The sequence below is a fragment of the Sorex fumeus genome, unplaced genomic scaffold (assembly GCF_029834395.1).
Source record: "Sorex fumeus unplaced genomic scaffold, SorFum_2.1 ptg000034l, whole genome shotgun sequence".
Lineage (NCBI taxonomy): Eukaryota > Metazoa > Chordata > Mammalia > Eulipotyphla > Soricidae > Sorex > Sorex fumeus.
Genome location: NW_026606091.1, coordinates 3,102,384 through 3,118,770, shown reverse-complemented (window position 1 = coordinate 3,118,770; position 16,387 = coordinate 3,102,384). Strand labels below are relative to the sequence as shown.

The 16,387-nt window shown below is 36.9% G+C and overlaps 1 protein-coding gene across 5 annotated transcripts in view; it reads left to right on the top strand.

The window, feature by feature from the left end:
- MPDZ (multiple PDZ domain crumbs cell polarity complex component) overlaps positions 1 to 16,387 on the top strand; it is a 189,427-nt gene that overhangs the window by 48,172 nt on the left and 124,868 nt on the right. For all 5 annotated transcript variants that reach the window (XM_056117064.1, XM_056117063.1, XM_056117062.1 and 2 more), the window contains exon 4: positions 15,668 to 15,877. In XM_056117064.1, coding sequence (XP_055973039.1) covers positions 15,668 to 15,877 — 210 coding nt within the window. The remainder of the gene's footprint in view (positions 1 to 15,667; positions 15,878 to 16,387) is intronic.

Genomic DNA, 16,387 nt, shown 5'->3' with positions numbered 1-16,387 from the left:
TGGAATATTGGTGAATGATTTTGATATTAATAGTGCAGAAGCAGAAGCACCCGCCAGCATGAACACACCAGTAGGCCATGCCACCACCCTGGTGATGTCACGTTGACTCTGCAGGACTCCACACTGTTCAACCCTCACACCCCCTAGCCCTGGAAAGCACTGGGACTGCAGAGGTCCCCATGAACTCAGTGGGCCAGCACCCCACCGGAGTGACATAGAAAGTCATGGGACAGTAGTTTGGGGCTGCTCCTCCATCCTTCACTCCTGTAGAGTGCCAGGAACAATGAAAAAAAAATAAAGGAATTCAGTTACATTTTGTGAATGGTGACAAAATTCCAGGAAGATCATCAGCTCTATCAGATCTTTTCAGACTACGCAAAGGCTGTAGAACTATACTCCTCTCAAAGTTAAATGATTGTGAAACTCTGTGAGGAAAGAATCAACAAGCTGGAAGAGAGTATGATGGGAAAAAATGAAAGAACTCATTTGGGAAAAATAAAGGAGCTAAAGGGTACAGTAGCAAGTTTCAGCGGCAGAATGGATGAAGATGAAAATAGAAACAATGACCTTAAATGCAAGATCCAAATGTTTGATTCCCAGCATCCCATTTGTTATTTGTCACACCTTTGTTTATTGAGCATAGGAGGTATATTGACAGAATGACAAGATCGTAGTAGGAGCCTTTGTACCACCTTGCCTCTTGGTTGGATAGATCAACCAGATGGAACATAAATAAGACAGCAAGAGCCTATAAATGAGAACTGGAAGAAGTGGGATTGATACTTTCTATAATATTTAGATATATAGAAGGTAAAGGTAAAGGTAAAGGCCCTCCCGTTGATCGTCGATTTGCTCGAGCGGGCCCAGTAACGTCTCCATTGGAGACTTTGTGGTTACTGTGTCTGGCATATCCAATACTCTCGGTAGCTTGCCGGGCTCTCCGAGAGGGGCGGAGGAATCGAACTCGGGTCGGCCATGTTGGCCGCTTGTAAGGCGAACGCCCTACCCGCTGTGCTATTGCTCCAGCCCGTAAATTATTTTTATTCCTCTGTCCCTCTTGGAGAGCCCGGCAAGCTACCGAGAGTATCCCACCCACACGGCAAAGCCTGGCAAGCTCCTCGTGATGTATTCGATATGCCAAAAACAGTAACAAGTCTCACAGTGGAGATGTTACTGGTGCCCCCTCGAGCAACTCGATGACCAACGGGAGGACAGTGCTACAGTGCTATTTTTAGTGAAAAAAATTTACTTAGAAAAATGGGAGGGGAGAAAAAGACAGAGAGGGAGATAGAGAGGGGGGAAAAGAGAGTGAGAGAGAGAGGGAGAGAAAGGGAAGAGAGAAAGGGAGAGAGAGAGGGAAAGAGATAGGGAGGGGAGAGAGAAAGAGAGAGAGAGAGAGAGAATGAGAGAGAGAGAGATCCATGTTAAAGAGATGACAAGGGCCTCTCCAGAGTGGAAAACATTGCAAAAGTGAGTTTTGCTAACTGAGAAATTTGTTGCGTTGTTTAGATTTTGGTAGTCAGAAGGTTTCTTTATACAATTTGTATATAAGAGGATGGAAATATCTTTTTTATTAACTTTAAAAATTATGTAAATGACAGAAACATAATGCTCCTCTGTATTTTCTAATTTGAGACTAAAATGAAGATGGTGCGTCTTTTTGGTAGAGGAAAAATGATTGCTGTCTTCTGAGAATGCCAGTGCTAAATTATAACATGGTACCCACGGGGAGCATGGAATGAGGTCTGGGGCCAGTGTACAGAAGGAAGAAAAATATACTTTAATAATTTTAAGGTTTTTTTAAAAATAAAATAAAGGAGGCACTGGAGTGATAGCACAGTGGGTAGGTTGTTCGCCTTGCGCCCGGCCGACCCTGGTTTGATTCCCAGTATCCCATATGGTCCCCTGAGCATCGCCAGGAGTAATTCCTGAGTGCATGAGCCAGGAGTAACTCCTGTGCATCACCAGGTGTGACCCAAAAAGCAAAAAAATAAAAATAAATAAAAATAAAGGAAGGGGCTAGAGAAATTGCTTGGATGGCTATAGCACATGCTTTGCATGTGGAAGTCCCAGGTTCAATCCCCAGCACCACACGGCTTTACAGCACTGCCTGGTGTGGGGGCCAAAACAAACCAAATAAGTAAGTCACCAGAAAATTAAATGCAATTTTACCTAGTTGATGTTGCTTTTGAAAATGAAAGGATTTTTTTCTTATCCATGAAAGGGATTTATTTTTGTGATGGAACACTGGGATTGCTTACCAGTAAAGTGGATTTCTCCAGACTTTAATGTACATTATCTAGGAGAAGTATAAAGAGAAAGGGATGGTTCTGTTTTTACATTTACCATAAAGTTTATTTACTGTAGGAATTTCAAATACGTTATTTTTGGTACAATAACAGCTTTTAAATGTTTGTTCCTTTAACTAAAAGTTTGTAAATATAGTGCTTTTGAAGGGACTAAACTTCTTGTTTTATCTTGGGCAAGAAGGCAGTGTTCAAGCTTTTTATACAGTGCTGGATTAAAATGCAACACCATCTTGCTATTGGGTATGCATGTGTCTAAAACAGCAAATGGTGCTAATTGTATGGTGTTTTTGTGACAAAGTTAATGGTCTTTGCAACAGAGGGAAAATGTAAAATTTACTGGATAAAACCTAAATGAATTTTTTTTAAACTGAAGACTTTTAAGAACCATTGGAGACGAATAAGCAGATAGGTACTAAGGTTCTTGTCCAGCCTACAGTCAACCCTGATTTGATTCCCAGCACCACATGGTGCCCTGAGGACCTCTGGAAGTGACTCCTGAGTACAGAGCTGGGAGTAAGCCTAAAGCACTGACCAGTGTTGCCTAAGACATCTCTCTCAATCTGGTCCCGCAAAAACAGCTTACTCGTTTAGTTTGAGATATTTGAAGCTATAGCAGTAGCAACAATACTTATAAACCACTTCTATTCTATGGATTTTGTTTTCTTTTATGAGGTGTCCGGTTTGGTGTTTCTTTTTGAGGGGGAAACATCCGGTGATGCTCAGGGGTTACTCATGGCTCTATACTCAGGAATTACTTCTGGCAGTACTCAGGGAATCTTATCGGATGCTGGGAATTGAACGTCTGTCAGCTGCATGCGCTACTTGCTGTATTATCACTCCAGCCTTACTGTGTGTCAGCTTTATGGGTTTTAATCTTTCAATAATGAAATTAGGTTTTACTGGGATTATGTGACTTAATAAGGCCCTCATTGTTAGATTTAGGAGAAAAAATATATTTAACTATATATTTTTTATGTGTATTATGTGGTAGATTTGGGATGAAATATACATTTATATAACTAAATAATATTTAACTAATTTTTTCTTGTTATATATTTTTGTTGGGCTGGAGCAATAGCACAGTGGGTAGGGCGTTTGCCTTGCATGTGGCCGACCCAGGTTTGATTCCTTCATCCCTTTCGGAGAGCCTGGCAAGTTACCTAGAGTATCCCGCCTACATGGCAGAGCCTGGAAAGCTCCCCGTGGTGTATTCGATATGCCAAAAACAGTAACAAGTCTCACAATGAAGACGTTACTGGTGCCCACTCGAGCAAATTGATGAAAAATGGGAGGACAGTGCTACAGTTCAGTGCTATATATTTTTGTTAGGGGAGAAAGGGCTCCTGGTCAGCCTTGTGTCAGTGTGAAGGTTGAGGATAAAGTGCTGCCAGGGCTTTGGGATGCTGAGGTGGGACGGATGGTGGCATGCTGGAGAGTATGAATGACGGGGACTGAGGCAGGTCAGACTAGTATCTTCCTGGTCCCAGACCAAAGTTTTTCGTACTCTTTGTAAACCTTAGTTCTCTAATATAACGAGATGGGGGAAAATCCCTAAAATAGTTAATAGCTTTTCTGAAGGGACGTATATTTAAAATGATTTTACTATCTCCAATTCATTACATTTTACCACTTGCCCTAAATAATATCTCCCCTTTGTTTTGGGGTCACACCTGAAGGTGTTTAGGGTCTACTGAGCTCTTTGCTTGGGGGTCCAGCATTCTCAGCGTGTCCTCAGTCCCAGAAACTGTCGCTCTTGCCCCTACCCCCAGATTTTAGTCCGAGGGCCTTTCAAATATGAACCAGAACGTGAGTTCTGGTTTATTTTTAATTATGCAAGGTTTTAAAGTAAATGAATATTTTAGGGAGAATAGTAGAATGAAGTGGCAGTATGGCAAAGTAACATCAATCTTCATGCTCCCATTTCCATATATTTATACTTTTCTGCAAAGTATTGCTTTATTTTTAGTTTTCCCTCAGCAGACTGTGAATAGTGAATCAGTTTTATTTGTCTTCTAGAAATATGGGACTGATCGGAAAAATGCTGCAAAAATCTAACATATTGTTTGCTTGGTTTTAAATTTTTCAATTGCCATTTTTCATTCAAAATATATTAATTTACTTAATTTGATGCCTTTTTTAAAAGTATCCTTTGAACATAGTCTTGTCAGTATCCTTTGATAAGAGTCTTGTCTTTTGTTCAAGCTACCTAGTTTAAATGTTTACCCTTGGAAGTTTTGCTATGAAAGCACAGAATTGTTAAAATTTAAATAAAGACAAGACATGCTGCCAATGCGCATCAACACAATGCCTAGACTGCAGTATATATTCTTCATTTCTCATTTGTTCTTAACTGTCATAAACATGTTTTTAGAAATAATTGTATTTCAGGTTTCTTTGTAGGCTTTTACTAGTTTGGGGATAAAATATATGCTGTATCCATCTTGTAGCACCTTTACCTTGTGATTGTGTGTAATGTGATTCTTTATTCAAACTCAATAAATGTATTCTTAAATTTTCAGAACTGATATACAGTAGTGATTCATTTTTCTTTGCCTGAGAACTATTCTTAATATAAACAAATTAAATAGCTGATTATTTTGAAGGTACAAGTAATCATATAGAAAAGATCATAGCACTTAACGTGTAATAAATTCTTATGGTGTGTCACAAAATGTAGTTATCCATTTTATAATTGCAGCAATGCTGTAATGCTGTCAATACTGTTTTTCTCATTTTATAGATAGTGCATTATAGGCACAGAGTGATTAGGTGGTAGAGCTGGTACTTGAATGAAAGCAGGCTAACTTAAGTCTAGGTCTTAATTATCAGAGATGTCATTTTGTATTTCACAGTCCTCAAACAGTGTAATGAGAATAATTTAAAGATATCTTGGTGATTTGACACCTTGGTTATGATGATCTGATCTCAACTCTTGTCTAGCAGGATTTAGAGACAGCTACACTCCTGATTTATACTCCAGTACTGATAGTAGAAGATCTTAGAGTTTTGTTTCGCAAAATGAATGTGTGTGTGTGTGTGTGTGTGTGTGTGTGTGTGTGTGTGTGTGTGTGAATGATTTTGGTTGTTTGGGGGTACCGCACTCAGTAGTGCTCAAGGGTTACTTCCAGTATGTTTCTCATGGAACAGTTTGGTTGTAGCAATCTATCCGCAGTTTCCAGGATTTAAAACATGAGCTCCACCCTGTTGAATTGCCCTGGCCAGGTGTGTTTTGTTTGTTTGTTTTAGCAAAAATAGATTTTACCGAATGAAACTTACTTAGAAAGTTGGGAAGCAGGGGATGGAACTGAATACATGTTCAAGAGAGAGCAAACAAGCAAGTAAAGAGTAAGCAAAAAGCAAGTAAAGATCCATAAAGAGAAGCAAGTGAGATCTATTTCCAAGGGAGAACATGGGCTTGAAGAGTGAACCATGTGCAGGTTTTATCTACCATTATTTATCAGATTTTAATCATTATTAAAATTGAGAAATAATCTAATCATGAGTTCATTAAAAGTAGCAATAATAGAGCCATTATATTTAAAGTACATTAAGAATAGGATGGATCAGGTGAATGAGACCAGTTGTAGTTACTGTCAAAAATCAGATGGGCTGGTCACGTAATGAGATTTAAAGACGACCGCTGGACTAGAGCTGTTACCGACTGGATTCCACGGGATGTCAAAAGACCACGTGGCCGCCCACCTTCCAGATGGTCAGACTTCTTCATCAAGATCATGAACGATCGGTTTGAGGCTCTTCATGTTCCCGGAGCGAACAGATGCCATTGGGCTACACTAGCACGCGACAGGGTCAAATGGAGACGTTACTGGCACCCACTCGAGCAAATCCATGACTAACGGGAAGTTAAGTGATTAAGTGATTAAGAATAGGATTGCGTAATTTTTGTATACATCTTTAACGTGATCTAATAGAAGATGGAATATAATTGGAGAACACATTTTTTCTTCAAATTTTAAGCACTGTGATTAAAAATACTGTTTTACAGTAAAGTTCCAGGTATACAAAGTTATAATACTACACCCCCACCAGTGTTTGTGTCCCATCTTCACTGTCTCAAAAATTCCTACCACTCTGGCACTGCACTTCCTTGACAGTCGGTTCTCTGGGCTGACTCTCAGGGACAGTTAACGTGGGTCAGTTTTTATTTCCTGACCATGTTACTTTATACTCCATGTATGAGAGAAATCATTCCCTTCCTCTTACAATTCACTCAGAGAAGTGAATTACATGATTTTAACTTATTTTTTTAAATTTATGGCTGAATAGTGTTCATTGTAAATACCACAGTTTCTTTATTCATTCAAATTGTCTTGGGCACTTGAGTTGTTTCTGAAAAATCTTGGCTGTTTTCAGTAGCACTGTAGTAAGCCTAGGGAGTACAAATATCTTTTTGAAATAGTGATTTGGGACCTTTGGGTAGCTACCAGGAAGTGGAATTGCTGGATCTTAATGGAAGCCCAGTTCTTTGTTTATGAAGTCTCCAAACTAAAGGAGTCCCTACCAACATTGGATGAGGGTTTTGTTCCCCCTAAATCCTACTAGCAATGGTGGTTCTTACTTTTTTATATATGTAAAAATCTCACTAGGGTAAGGTAATATCCCATTATTGTTTTCATTTGTGTGTAATTTGAGAAAATTTGACCCCATGCAAATATGTAACAAGTAGGAAATGTATAGCCTTTAAAGAAAATTGTGTATATTCTTTTTTGTCAGTGCTCCAAAATTCTGGTAGTTTTAAATTTAGGTCCTAACTTAATCTAAAGTAAGATTGGATGTGGAATCGAAAGCCAAATCAGTGAGTCTTTTACATTCTATTTGCAGTAAAATATGTCTATCCTGTGCTTTGAATTTTTTTTTATTTTTACCAGTGCATAAATTTGTTTCACATTGGTCATCTGGAACGTTTGAAAAATTATACTTCACATTCATTATATAATATAAAAAAGTTACACTTGCTAATATTACTTACAATCTTATCAGCAGAATATTTAAATTATGGGTAGGTGTCACACTCATGGTGGCAGGTACACATTTTCCAAAATTCTAATTGAAAACTCAATTTTTACAATTGGCAACAATTACTGTCAGCTGTTTTCCTTGAAGTGACAGGCTGAATGTATTATTTTCGGGAAATGTCTGCCATATACCAAGTTGGTATAATCATTTTTTTTAAAATTTCCAGTCATTTTTTTCAAGTAACGCAGTGTTCATGAAATTAGTATCTCATTCATCTTGTAACTCAAACAATAGTGCTTCTTTCTCTAACTACATTGAATTTTGTTGTACTAAAGAAGCCCTTAACGTTTATTTCCTATTTTGAAACACAAACTATTAAAAGGACATGCACTTGGGAGTAAATATTTAATAAAATTCAATTTGATTATTTTTACTATTTCATCTAGAACTTGTACAAGTGGGGAATAAACTATTCAGCACCTGGATTAGATGTTCTGAAAATAATTTGTTGCTTTTTTCTATTCAAGATAACTGTTGTCCAGTAATAATAATATTAAAACTTAAAGGTAGGCTCTAAAGAGGTAAAATTACAAAAATAGACATTATTTTTAAGAATTAGCAGTATTTAATTGGATTTTCAGTAAAAAATCAGAGGATGTCTTATATAATTTTACTTTTGTTTAACAGTTTTATTAGTTAAGGTAAAATTTGTGTAATGATAGAAATGAACATTCAACTGTTTTAGGTTAAATTGTCTTCTACTTACTATCGAAATTTTTATACATATCATAGGAAATTGGTCACAATAGAGCTGAATCTTTTTCATATTTTATTTATGGAGTACTCTTCATTATGCTACCAGTGATTTGCAAATTTTGTAACTTACAGAGGGGCAGTTGTTTGAGGACCACGAATTGTAATTGCTATGTTAAATGAGGTTAATAAGACCGGTAGGAAATTTCTACAATGGCACTAGTTGAAAATCACTGTGAATTGGATCCTTCCTTTCTCCTTCTTCAATCCTTCCCTTCTTCCCTCCCTCCCTTCGTTCCATGTTCAGGGCTTACTACTGGAGGGACCTTATGTGGTACCTGGGATTGAACCCAGGTCAGCCACATGCAAGGATGCTCCTTGCCAGCTGTACTATCTCTCCAGCCCTCATTTTAAATTTATAATCAATCCAGTGATAGTTAACAGCACTCTAAGAATATCTACAAATTGTTCTGTAGGTCCTGGACCACTTTTAAATAGTTCCACCTTGCTATTCTAGAATTTATAACTGCAAAGAAACATATTTTATATCAGTAAGTGAGTCAAGAGTCTGGTGATCTCATTTGATAGGATCTCTGACTTATTAGTGGTTATGTAAATAATTTTGTGTCTTTAATTACTATCCAATCTCTGGAACCCAATGTCTTAGACATTTGAGAATAGCAATAAATATTTTAACCAATAAAAGGAAGATCTCATAGAAAATGTAAGGCTGTTTCATCTAAACATGTTTCCTTCCTCTGTAACTTGCTGTTCCTTTTTGTATCCTGTTTAGTTCAGGAGCTGTGAGCTACTTTATGTCCAATAAATGTCGTCACATTAAATTAATCCCCTTTGAACATGCAACTCAATTTCTTTAATTAGCTTTAAAAATAAAGATCATTAAATCAGAGTGCCACCATCAATTACTGTGCAAGGATTTGCCTGTTCAATAATGCATCAGAGTTGTGCTCTAATCAGTATTTCACTGAAAGATTTATGGAAAAGGAGGCCTCCCTTGGTTTCAAACTTGAAATGGAGTCCTATTATTTATACATTTTTCCTCCTGTGATTGCTACCATTTTTAGGTGCTATATTTTATGAATACTCTCAGCATTCTATCCTTCTTTGCATTTTATATTTGGGATCAGTTCCAGAGAGCGTTTTGCAGCATTTTTGTAAATTCACAAGAAAATAAGCACTTTTATTGCTCTGAAAGAAAAAAAAAGACAAGGTGCAGATTAAAAACCAGTCTGCATTTCTATGAGGTGCACCTGTTATGGCAAATTCCCCAGAGAGTGCTTTATTTCTTATTTCTCATTATGTTAAGAAGTAACAAAAAGAGGAAATTAAGTTACCAATATATATTTATAATTTAAAAAAATATACTCAAACTTGGATAATAGAAGTACTTGTCGTTCTCCTTATTTAAATAGAGATAAAATATATTTTAGCTTTTCAGTGATATACCTGTCACCCATAAATTACACATAGGCGTTTGAGTCATCTCATTCTTCTTGCTGTGCAGTAAAAGTAAGCCAAAATAGGATGATCACAAAGTAGGGCTAGATAAAAATTTATATTAATTTGCTTTAGATAATTCCTCATGATTCTGAGCATGCTTATTTCCTGCCTTGACAAGGATCGAACCTAGGACCTTACCCAAAAGGCTTTTACACTCAGCTACATCCTTGAATAAGTGTTCAGTTATTATCATAGACAATAATACAAGATTCTGGAAATAGTGATATGAGTCCTTAAAGTAGAATCAATAGTATTAATTTTCTGTTTAGTTAATTCAGAAGGCCCTCCCGTTGTTCATCGATTTGCTCGAGCGGGCCCAGTAACGTCTCCATTGGAGACTTTGTTGTTACTGTGTTTGGCAATGAAGCATATGACGTCAATACTTTCATAGTTTTTAGCAGGTTAATTGAATTTACTTATTTTAAAATATTCTGCTGCATTAAGCTTAAATGCATGAGACAATGCTTATGCTTTCAAATACTAAACATTCATATTTCTGAGTATTTTTTCACTTGTATTGGTTTGTCTGACCACCATATAATCAAAGACCTGATATAGTTTATCCTCAAGATTTCTCTTTTGCTATGCTTTATCGTTATACTTACCCTTTTCCTCACACTATCCCTGACCATTGAAAAACTTCTTTTATTTTTATACTTTATCACATCATGAATGTTTTCAAAATAGAATAATAATATACATGATTCTTTGAAATTGTTCATTTCAGTCAAAACGTTTTTGATCCATTCAAGTTATTGTTTTGTTTATTGTTTTGCTTTGAAGTTATATAAACGTCATCGTTTATTTATAAATATATATACATATATACATAAATTAGCAACATTTTTGTTTTTCTTTTTTATGCTTATAGGTAAAGCTGCTAAGGATATGTGTGTTTTTGTGTTGACATGGGTTTAAATTTTTCATATGGTAAAACTTTAGGAGTGCAATAGATGAGATATACGATAAATTCCTATTTAGTTGAGGTGTTTTGTTTTTTTAAGCAAACGTCCTACTGTTTTTCAGAGGAGCTCTGCCACTTTTGCATTCCTATTGGCAGTAATTGAGTAAGCTTTCCCATATCCTCACCAGCATTTGGTATTCTTAAATAATTTGAAGGTTATATAACGATCTCTTAAAAATTTTAATTCACATTTCTCTAATGATAATAATGTCAAGCCTTTTATATTATTTTCCAACACTATAACTTCTTCAATTAAAGGTCTCCGGGTCTTTATTTTTGAGGTTTCTTAGACATATATTGCTTTTTGTCAGATATATGCACTCTTAAATTACTTGATTTTCTTTACTTAGCACTGTATTATTCCTGGAAAACGCAAGAAATGTAAGAATATTTCAACCCCATTTACCCAATGCCTATGTTTGTGTAGTTATGATGTCCTTTAATTCTACATATATTTAAAATTCCATGATAGTTCGAAATAACTAGGTGTTTTATTCTGTCTTTTAAAAAAACATTTGCAGATGAATAATTTAAATAACTCTTATTTATATTTGACGTATTAGCACTAATTAAGAGCCATAAATTATATTACTATATGTTTGTTTACCAGTAATCATAAGTTATTTTAGATGAAGTACTTAGCCAGAAGTTAGAGAACAGGTAATTATTTGGTGACTCTTGTTCATTTATTGGCAACTTCCATAAATTCACAGATTGTTTATTTGTATATAAAAATTCCTGAGAGATGTGTTTTCATCTGTTTTATTTTTATATATTCTATAAATTAATATGCAGTTAAGTTTTCTTATACTGTGTCTATAAGAATAGGTCTTTGGGGTAAATGAGATTAATTTATGCTCCTCAAGGAGATTATAATTTAGAAAGTCATTTTAATAAACAAATCAAAAGATGCCTTTATTTTTTTTCCTGTGAGTATATCTTATAATTTAAAAAATAAGCCTTTTGTATATAATGGGAATGAATGATTATTTTGGTTTTGTTTTTTGGGCCAGACCTAGCAGTGCTCACGGTGTACTCCTGGCTTGGTGCTTCTCCTAACGGACGATGTCTGGTCAGCTCTGTGAAAGGCAAGCACCCTACCAGGTGTATCAGCACTCTGGCCCCTGAATTTTAAAACGTCTCATTATGTAACTTTTTCTTTTCCATTTACATAGACTTGAAGGTGTGAAAGGAGATGGGGGACATTTATATGGATTAAATCTTAGCAAATTAGAGCAAAATATATTGTGCATGTATATAATTTTCATGTTATATTATTTGCTCTCTCTATATCCTTATGCTGAGTGTTTTCATACCTTGTCTTTAATAATTGTGAAGATTGTAATTTCCCATTCATTTTATTTAGCTAGGCTATTCTTGTTTTGTGGGTAGAGGCTGTGCTCAGGACTAATTCCTAACTATTCATTTAGGGATCAGCTAGACTATTCTTGAAGTGTGTGATTTGTTCATTCTGACTTACCATAGCCATAGTCGAAGTCCAATCTTTTCCTACTGATGTGTGGGGTCTTCAGCGTGTCAAAAGTTCCATTTTGCATCTGCTTCACCGTGATTGGCGGTGTATCTCCTACTCATGGGGTGTATTCAAGTTTACGTAAGTCAGAATTTTAGATTATAGGCAATATAATGCTTTAATGTTTAGTAATTTTTTTATTTTTGAGGTCAGGTAGAAAAATTTTAGGCATGAAATAGTGATGTGAAATATTTTTTTTTGCTTTTGTTAGTGGAAGCTCTTTAGCTAATGTCTGTAAAATAGAAATGAAGATTCTTTGAGGGTTGTTGGAGAGTTTAAAGCACAGGAAATTCTTAATTAATGAATTGACATTTATTCTGCAAATGTATGTTGGAGACCATGATGGTGGAAAACACTCTTCAGAAAAAGAAGATTTTGTGGAACAGATGAGTCGGAATCCCCACTAGAGAATTCTGTATTCTCGTCTGCCTTCACAAGTTGAAAAGCAAGATCCATGATGCCAGGGTTTGCATCTAGTAGCAGTAAGCAACATAAATGAAATGAGACAGGGAAGCCAGAGCGATTGTACAAGGGTTAGGGCTCTTGTCTTAAGTGCAGCAGAGACCCTTGTGGCACTGCCTCCTCCAAGCACTGCCAAGAGTGATCCCTGAGCCCTGCTGGGTATGGCCTGAAAAACAAAAAATTATAAAGAAAGGACAAGAAAAGGAAAAAGAGGTGAGGGTAAGGTCACAGAGTCTGATGGTCTGGTACTTTCTCAAATAGGGTTGTCAGAAAGAGGTTCTTTGAGGGTGTCATTGAGCACATCTGACTGAAATAAAGAAGGAAGCATGTAAATTATTCAGAGAAGAAAGATCTAGTTCCTAGAAGAAGCAGCTTGACAATCTGAGGAATAGTTAAGTGTGGGTAATTGTAGTGGTAAAGTCATGAAATGATAGAGGTACCCAGGGTTCTGGGGATGGTGAATGCAGGAGATGGGTTGTTGATCCCAAAATAACTTTGGTGTAGAAATATCAAATGAGGACTGATGGTGCTGTTTTACTTAGTAGTTATCTTTAATTTGTATGCTTATAGCAAGTATACACAGTAATTATAGGATTCTTTTTTTTCCAAAACAGAATTAACTTTTCTGTTGTTAGTTACTGCTTACAATTTTCTACCTGACGTGAACCAGACAGGGAGGTTTGAAGGTACAGTCCTCCAGATTGCCTATTCTGCCCAGAACTTGCAAACACACAGCAAGGACCTTATGTTACAAGTATGTAATTGAAAAGAAGAGTCCATACAAGACCACTGTCACTTTTGACAAAAGCTGAGAATTCTGGGCATTTTTAAACGATGCTGAAGTAAAATAATTAACAAGAAGGACTCGTAGAAATTACTGAAAGCTGTTGTATGTGTTTTTTTTTTAGATTTTATTTTTTTTATTAAAATTTTTTTTTAATAGTGAGACATCATGAGGTACAGTTGCAGACTGACACATTTTTGTGCTTGGGTTTCAATTATACAATGATCAAGTACCCATCCCTCCACCAGTACCCATTTTCCACCACCACGGATCCCAGTATCCCTCCCACCCCCCATCTCCCCTATCCGAGTGCTACTAAATTTTATTTTTGTTTCTTTCTTTTTTTTTTTTACAGTTGTAGATTTACAATTTTTTGTGCTTGGGTTTCGATTATACAATGATCAGATACCCATCCCTCCACCAGTGCCCATTTTCCACAACCATGGATAATATCCCCCCACACCCATCCCCCCCATTTCCCCCTGCCTCTGTGGCAGGGCAATCCCCTGTGTTCTCTCTCTCCTTTTGAGTGTTGTGGTCTGCAAAAGAGGCATTGAGTGGCAAACATGTTCAGTCCATAGTCTACTTTCGACATGCATCTCCCCTCCTGGGAGGATCCTCCAAACACCCTTTATTTGGTGCTCCCTTCTCTATCTGAACTGCCCTTTCCTCTAGGATACCCGGCTGGCCTCTAAGTTATGGAGTAATCCTCCTGGTGCTGATCTCAGCTATTCTTGGGTATTAATCTCATACTTTGTTACTGTATATCCCCCAGATGAATGCAATCTTTCTATGTCTATCCCTCTCTTTCTGACTCATTTCGCTTAGCATGATACTTTCCATATTGTACCACTTGTATGTAAATTTCATGACTTCATCTTTTCTAGAAAGCTGTTGTATGTTTTAATGTATTCTATTATAGAAGAAGGATATGATGAAAATCAACCCAAGGAAGGGACATATGAATCTGTCTGAAAGAAGACAAGCTTCCTAATGTGAAGCTTTCATTTTTCTCAGGAAGTGTTCTTAGCCTAGAAACCCCGAGACTATTGCCAACCCTGGAAGCTCATGTAGGCTTGATTTTAAGAGGTTTTATTGGGTCTTATTTGATAATTATTGTTGGCTAATTGATTGTACATGTAATATTTAGCCTCAGAATTTGTGCTGGTATCATATGGTATTGAAACTCACCATGGGTATCAAGGAAATCATTTGAAATATTATAAACATTTAGATTTTTCTTCTTTCGAGCTAGAGACAAAGATTAGATCTATTCCTGGGAAAGATGAAGTTGAATCCTGTTTCTCAGGGAGATCTAAGGCAATGTTTGTTTCTGATGCATGCTCTGAGAGCTATTTAACACATATATTAGCATATTTTTGTTGAATGCACATTATGTCCAGCCATGCATATTGTTTGATAGCTAGCTTTTTTTATTTAAGAGAGTGTGATCTGGGTATGTTGGATTTTCTCTTCTAATTAATAGGTATACTGTGTTAAGCATATTGTTTATGTATCTTTAGCTATTATTAGAATCTTTCTGCACATTTATTTGTCTTTTTATTTGTTGTGGGGCTATACTGCGTGACACTCAGGGTTTTCTCCTAGCTGTGGGCTCAGATATCACTCCTGATGAGGCTCGGGGGACCATCAGATGATCCAGTGGTGATGGAGCTTGAACCTGTCAATCAAACAGGGCAAACATTTTAGCTCCCTTATTATATTTACAGTCCCTAAAATTTTTATTCTTGAAATGAACTACTTTTGTGGGGAGCAAACTCCCAAGTAGTGCTCAGGTGTCTAGAGGTCACTCCTGGAGATCCTCAGCAAGTAGGGTGAGGCTGTTCAATGCTTGTGCTCAGTAATGTGACTCTGCTTGGGCCCGTTGTACTAAGGACCACTAGCCCACATCTCGCGGGTTTTCTTTTGGTGGGGGGGAACTTCCAGAGCTATATCCAGCATTATTTTAATAGTATGATACCTGGAATTGAATTTTTGAGTCTTATTCATAAAAGGCCTGGGTCCTGGATTTCTGAGCGATCTCTCTCATCCAGATATAAATGTCTTTATATAGAGTTGCCTAACTGAAGTCTCCAAACATTTTGATACCATTTTTTGGGGGGAGAGGGTGTCACACGCGGCGATGCACAGGGGTTAATCCTGGCTCTGCATTCAGGAATTACTCCTGACAGTGCTCAGGGGACCATATGGGATACTGGGAATTGAACCCAGCATGCTAGGCAAAAGCTCTACCTGCTGTGCTATCACTCCAGCCCCAATATCATTTTTAATGCCTTTTTGTGATGTTTTCTTTGAAATGATTTATGAAATGTCACAGTTGTTCATCATTTCCAAATTACTCTTAGGTAAACAGTGCAGCTTCTACAAATTCAAATGCTGACTATGCCCACGTTTCGCATCTCAGCCAAGCTGCAATTCCTACTCTACAAAATGAAACACATTTATCATCACAAAATAATGGGACTATGGAGGCACTTACAGGATTTGGTACTTCACAGCTCAATGCAAAACTTGCTTCTGATGAATTTGATCAACTCATCAAAAATATGGCACAGGTAAGAACATTTTATTTCCTATTAGTTAGGATAGACTATAAAATGTCTTAGAAGTGTAATGAAATGTAATGGATATTTTAAAGAATATAGTGGTATTTTCAATGTCTGAAACAGAATAAGATAGATTTTATGCAGGTTTGATTGGTTCAGATTTTTCTTTCTTAATATTTGTAAAAGTGTGCAGCCACTTCAGAAGGATTGAGTGATTTCTTTTGGCTTTTCTTGCGTCCTTTCTTCACTGGCTCTCTTTTTCTGCTTCCCACCTCCCCTCTCCCCTCCCTTCTGTTGATTTTGTGATAACCAGTGATGACATACGTGTCTGATTGTGTTCTCACACTTAGCCACCATGCTTACCAAGAGTCACACTCTTGAGTTGTTGAGCTCATGTGCTGACTGTGGTTTGCCTTTGCTGTACCTTCTTTCATTGTGTTTGTGCTTGTGGTGTGTCAACCATTTAACTGTAGTGGTTGGACACGTCTGGCTGTGGTGCACCAGTTGCATGTGGCATCA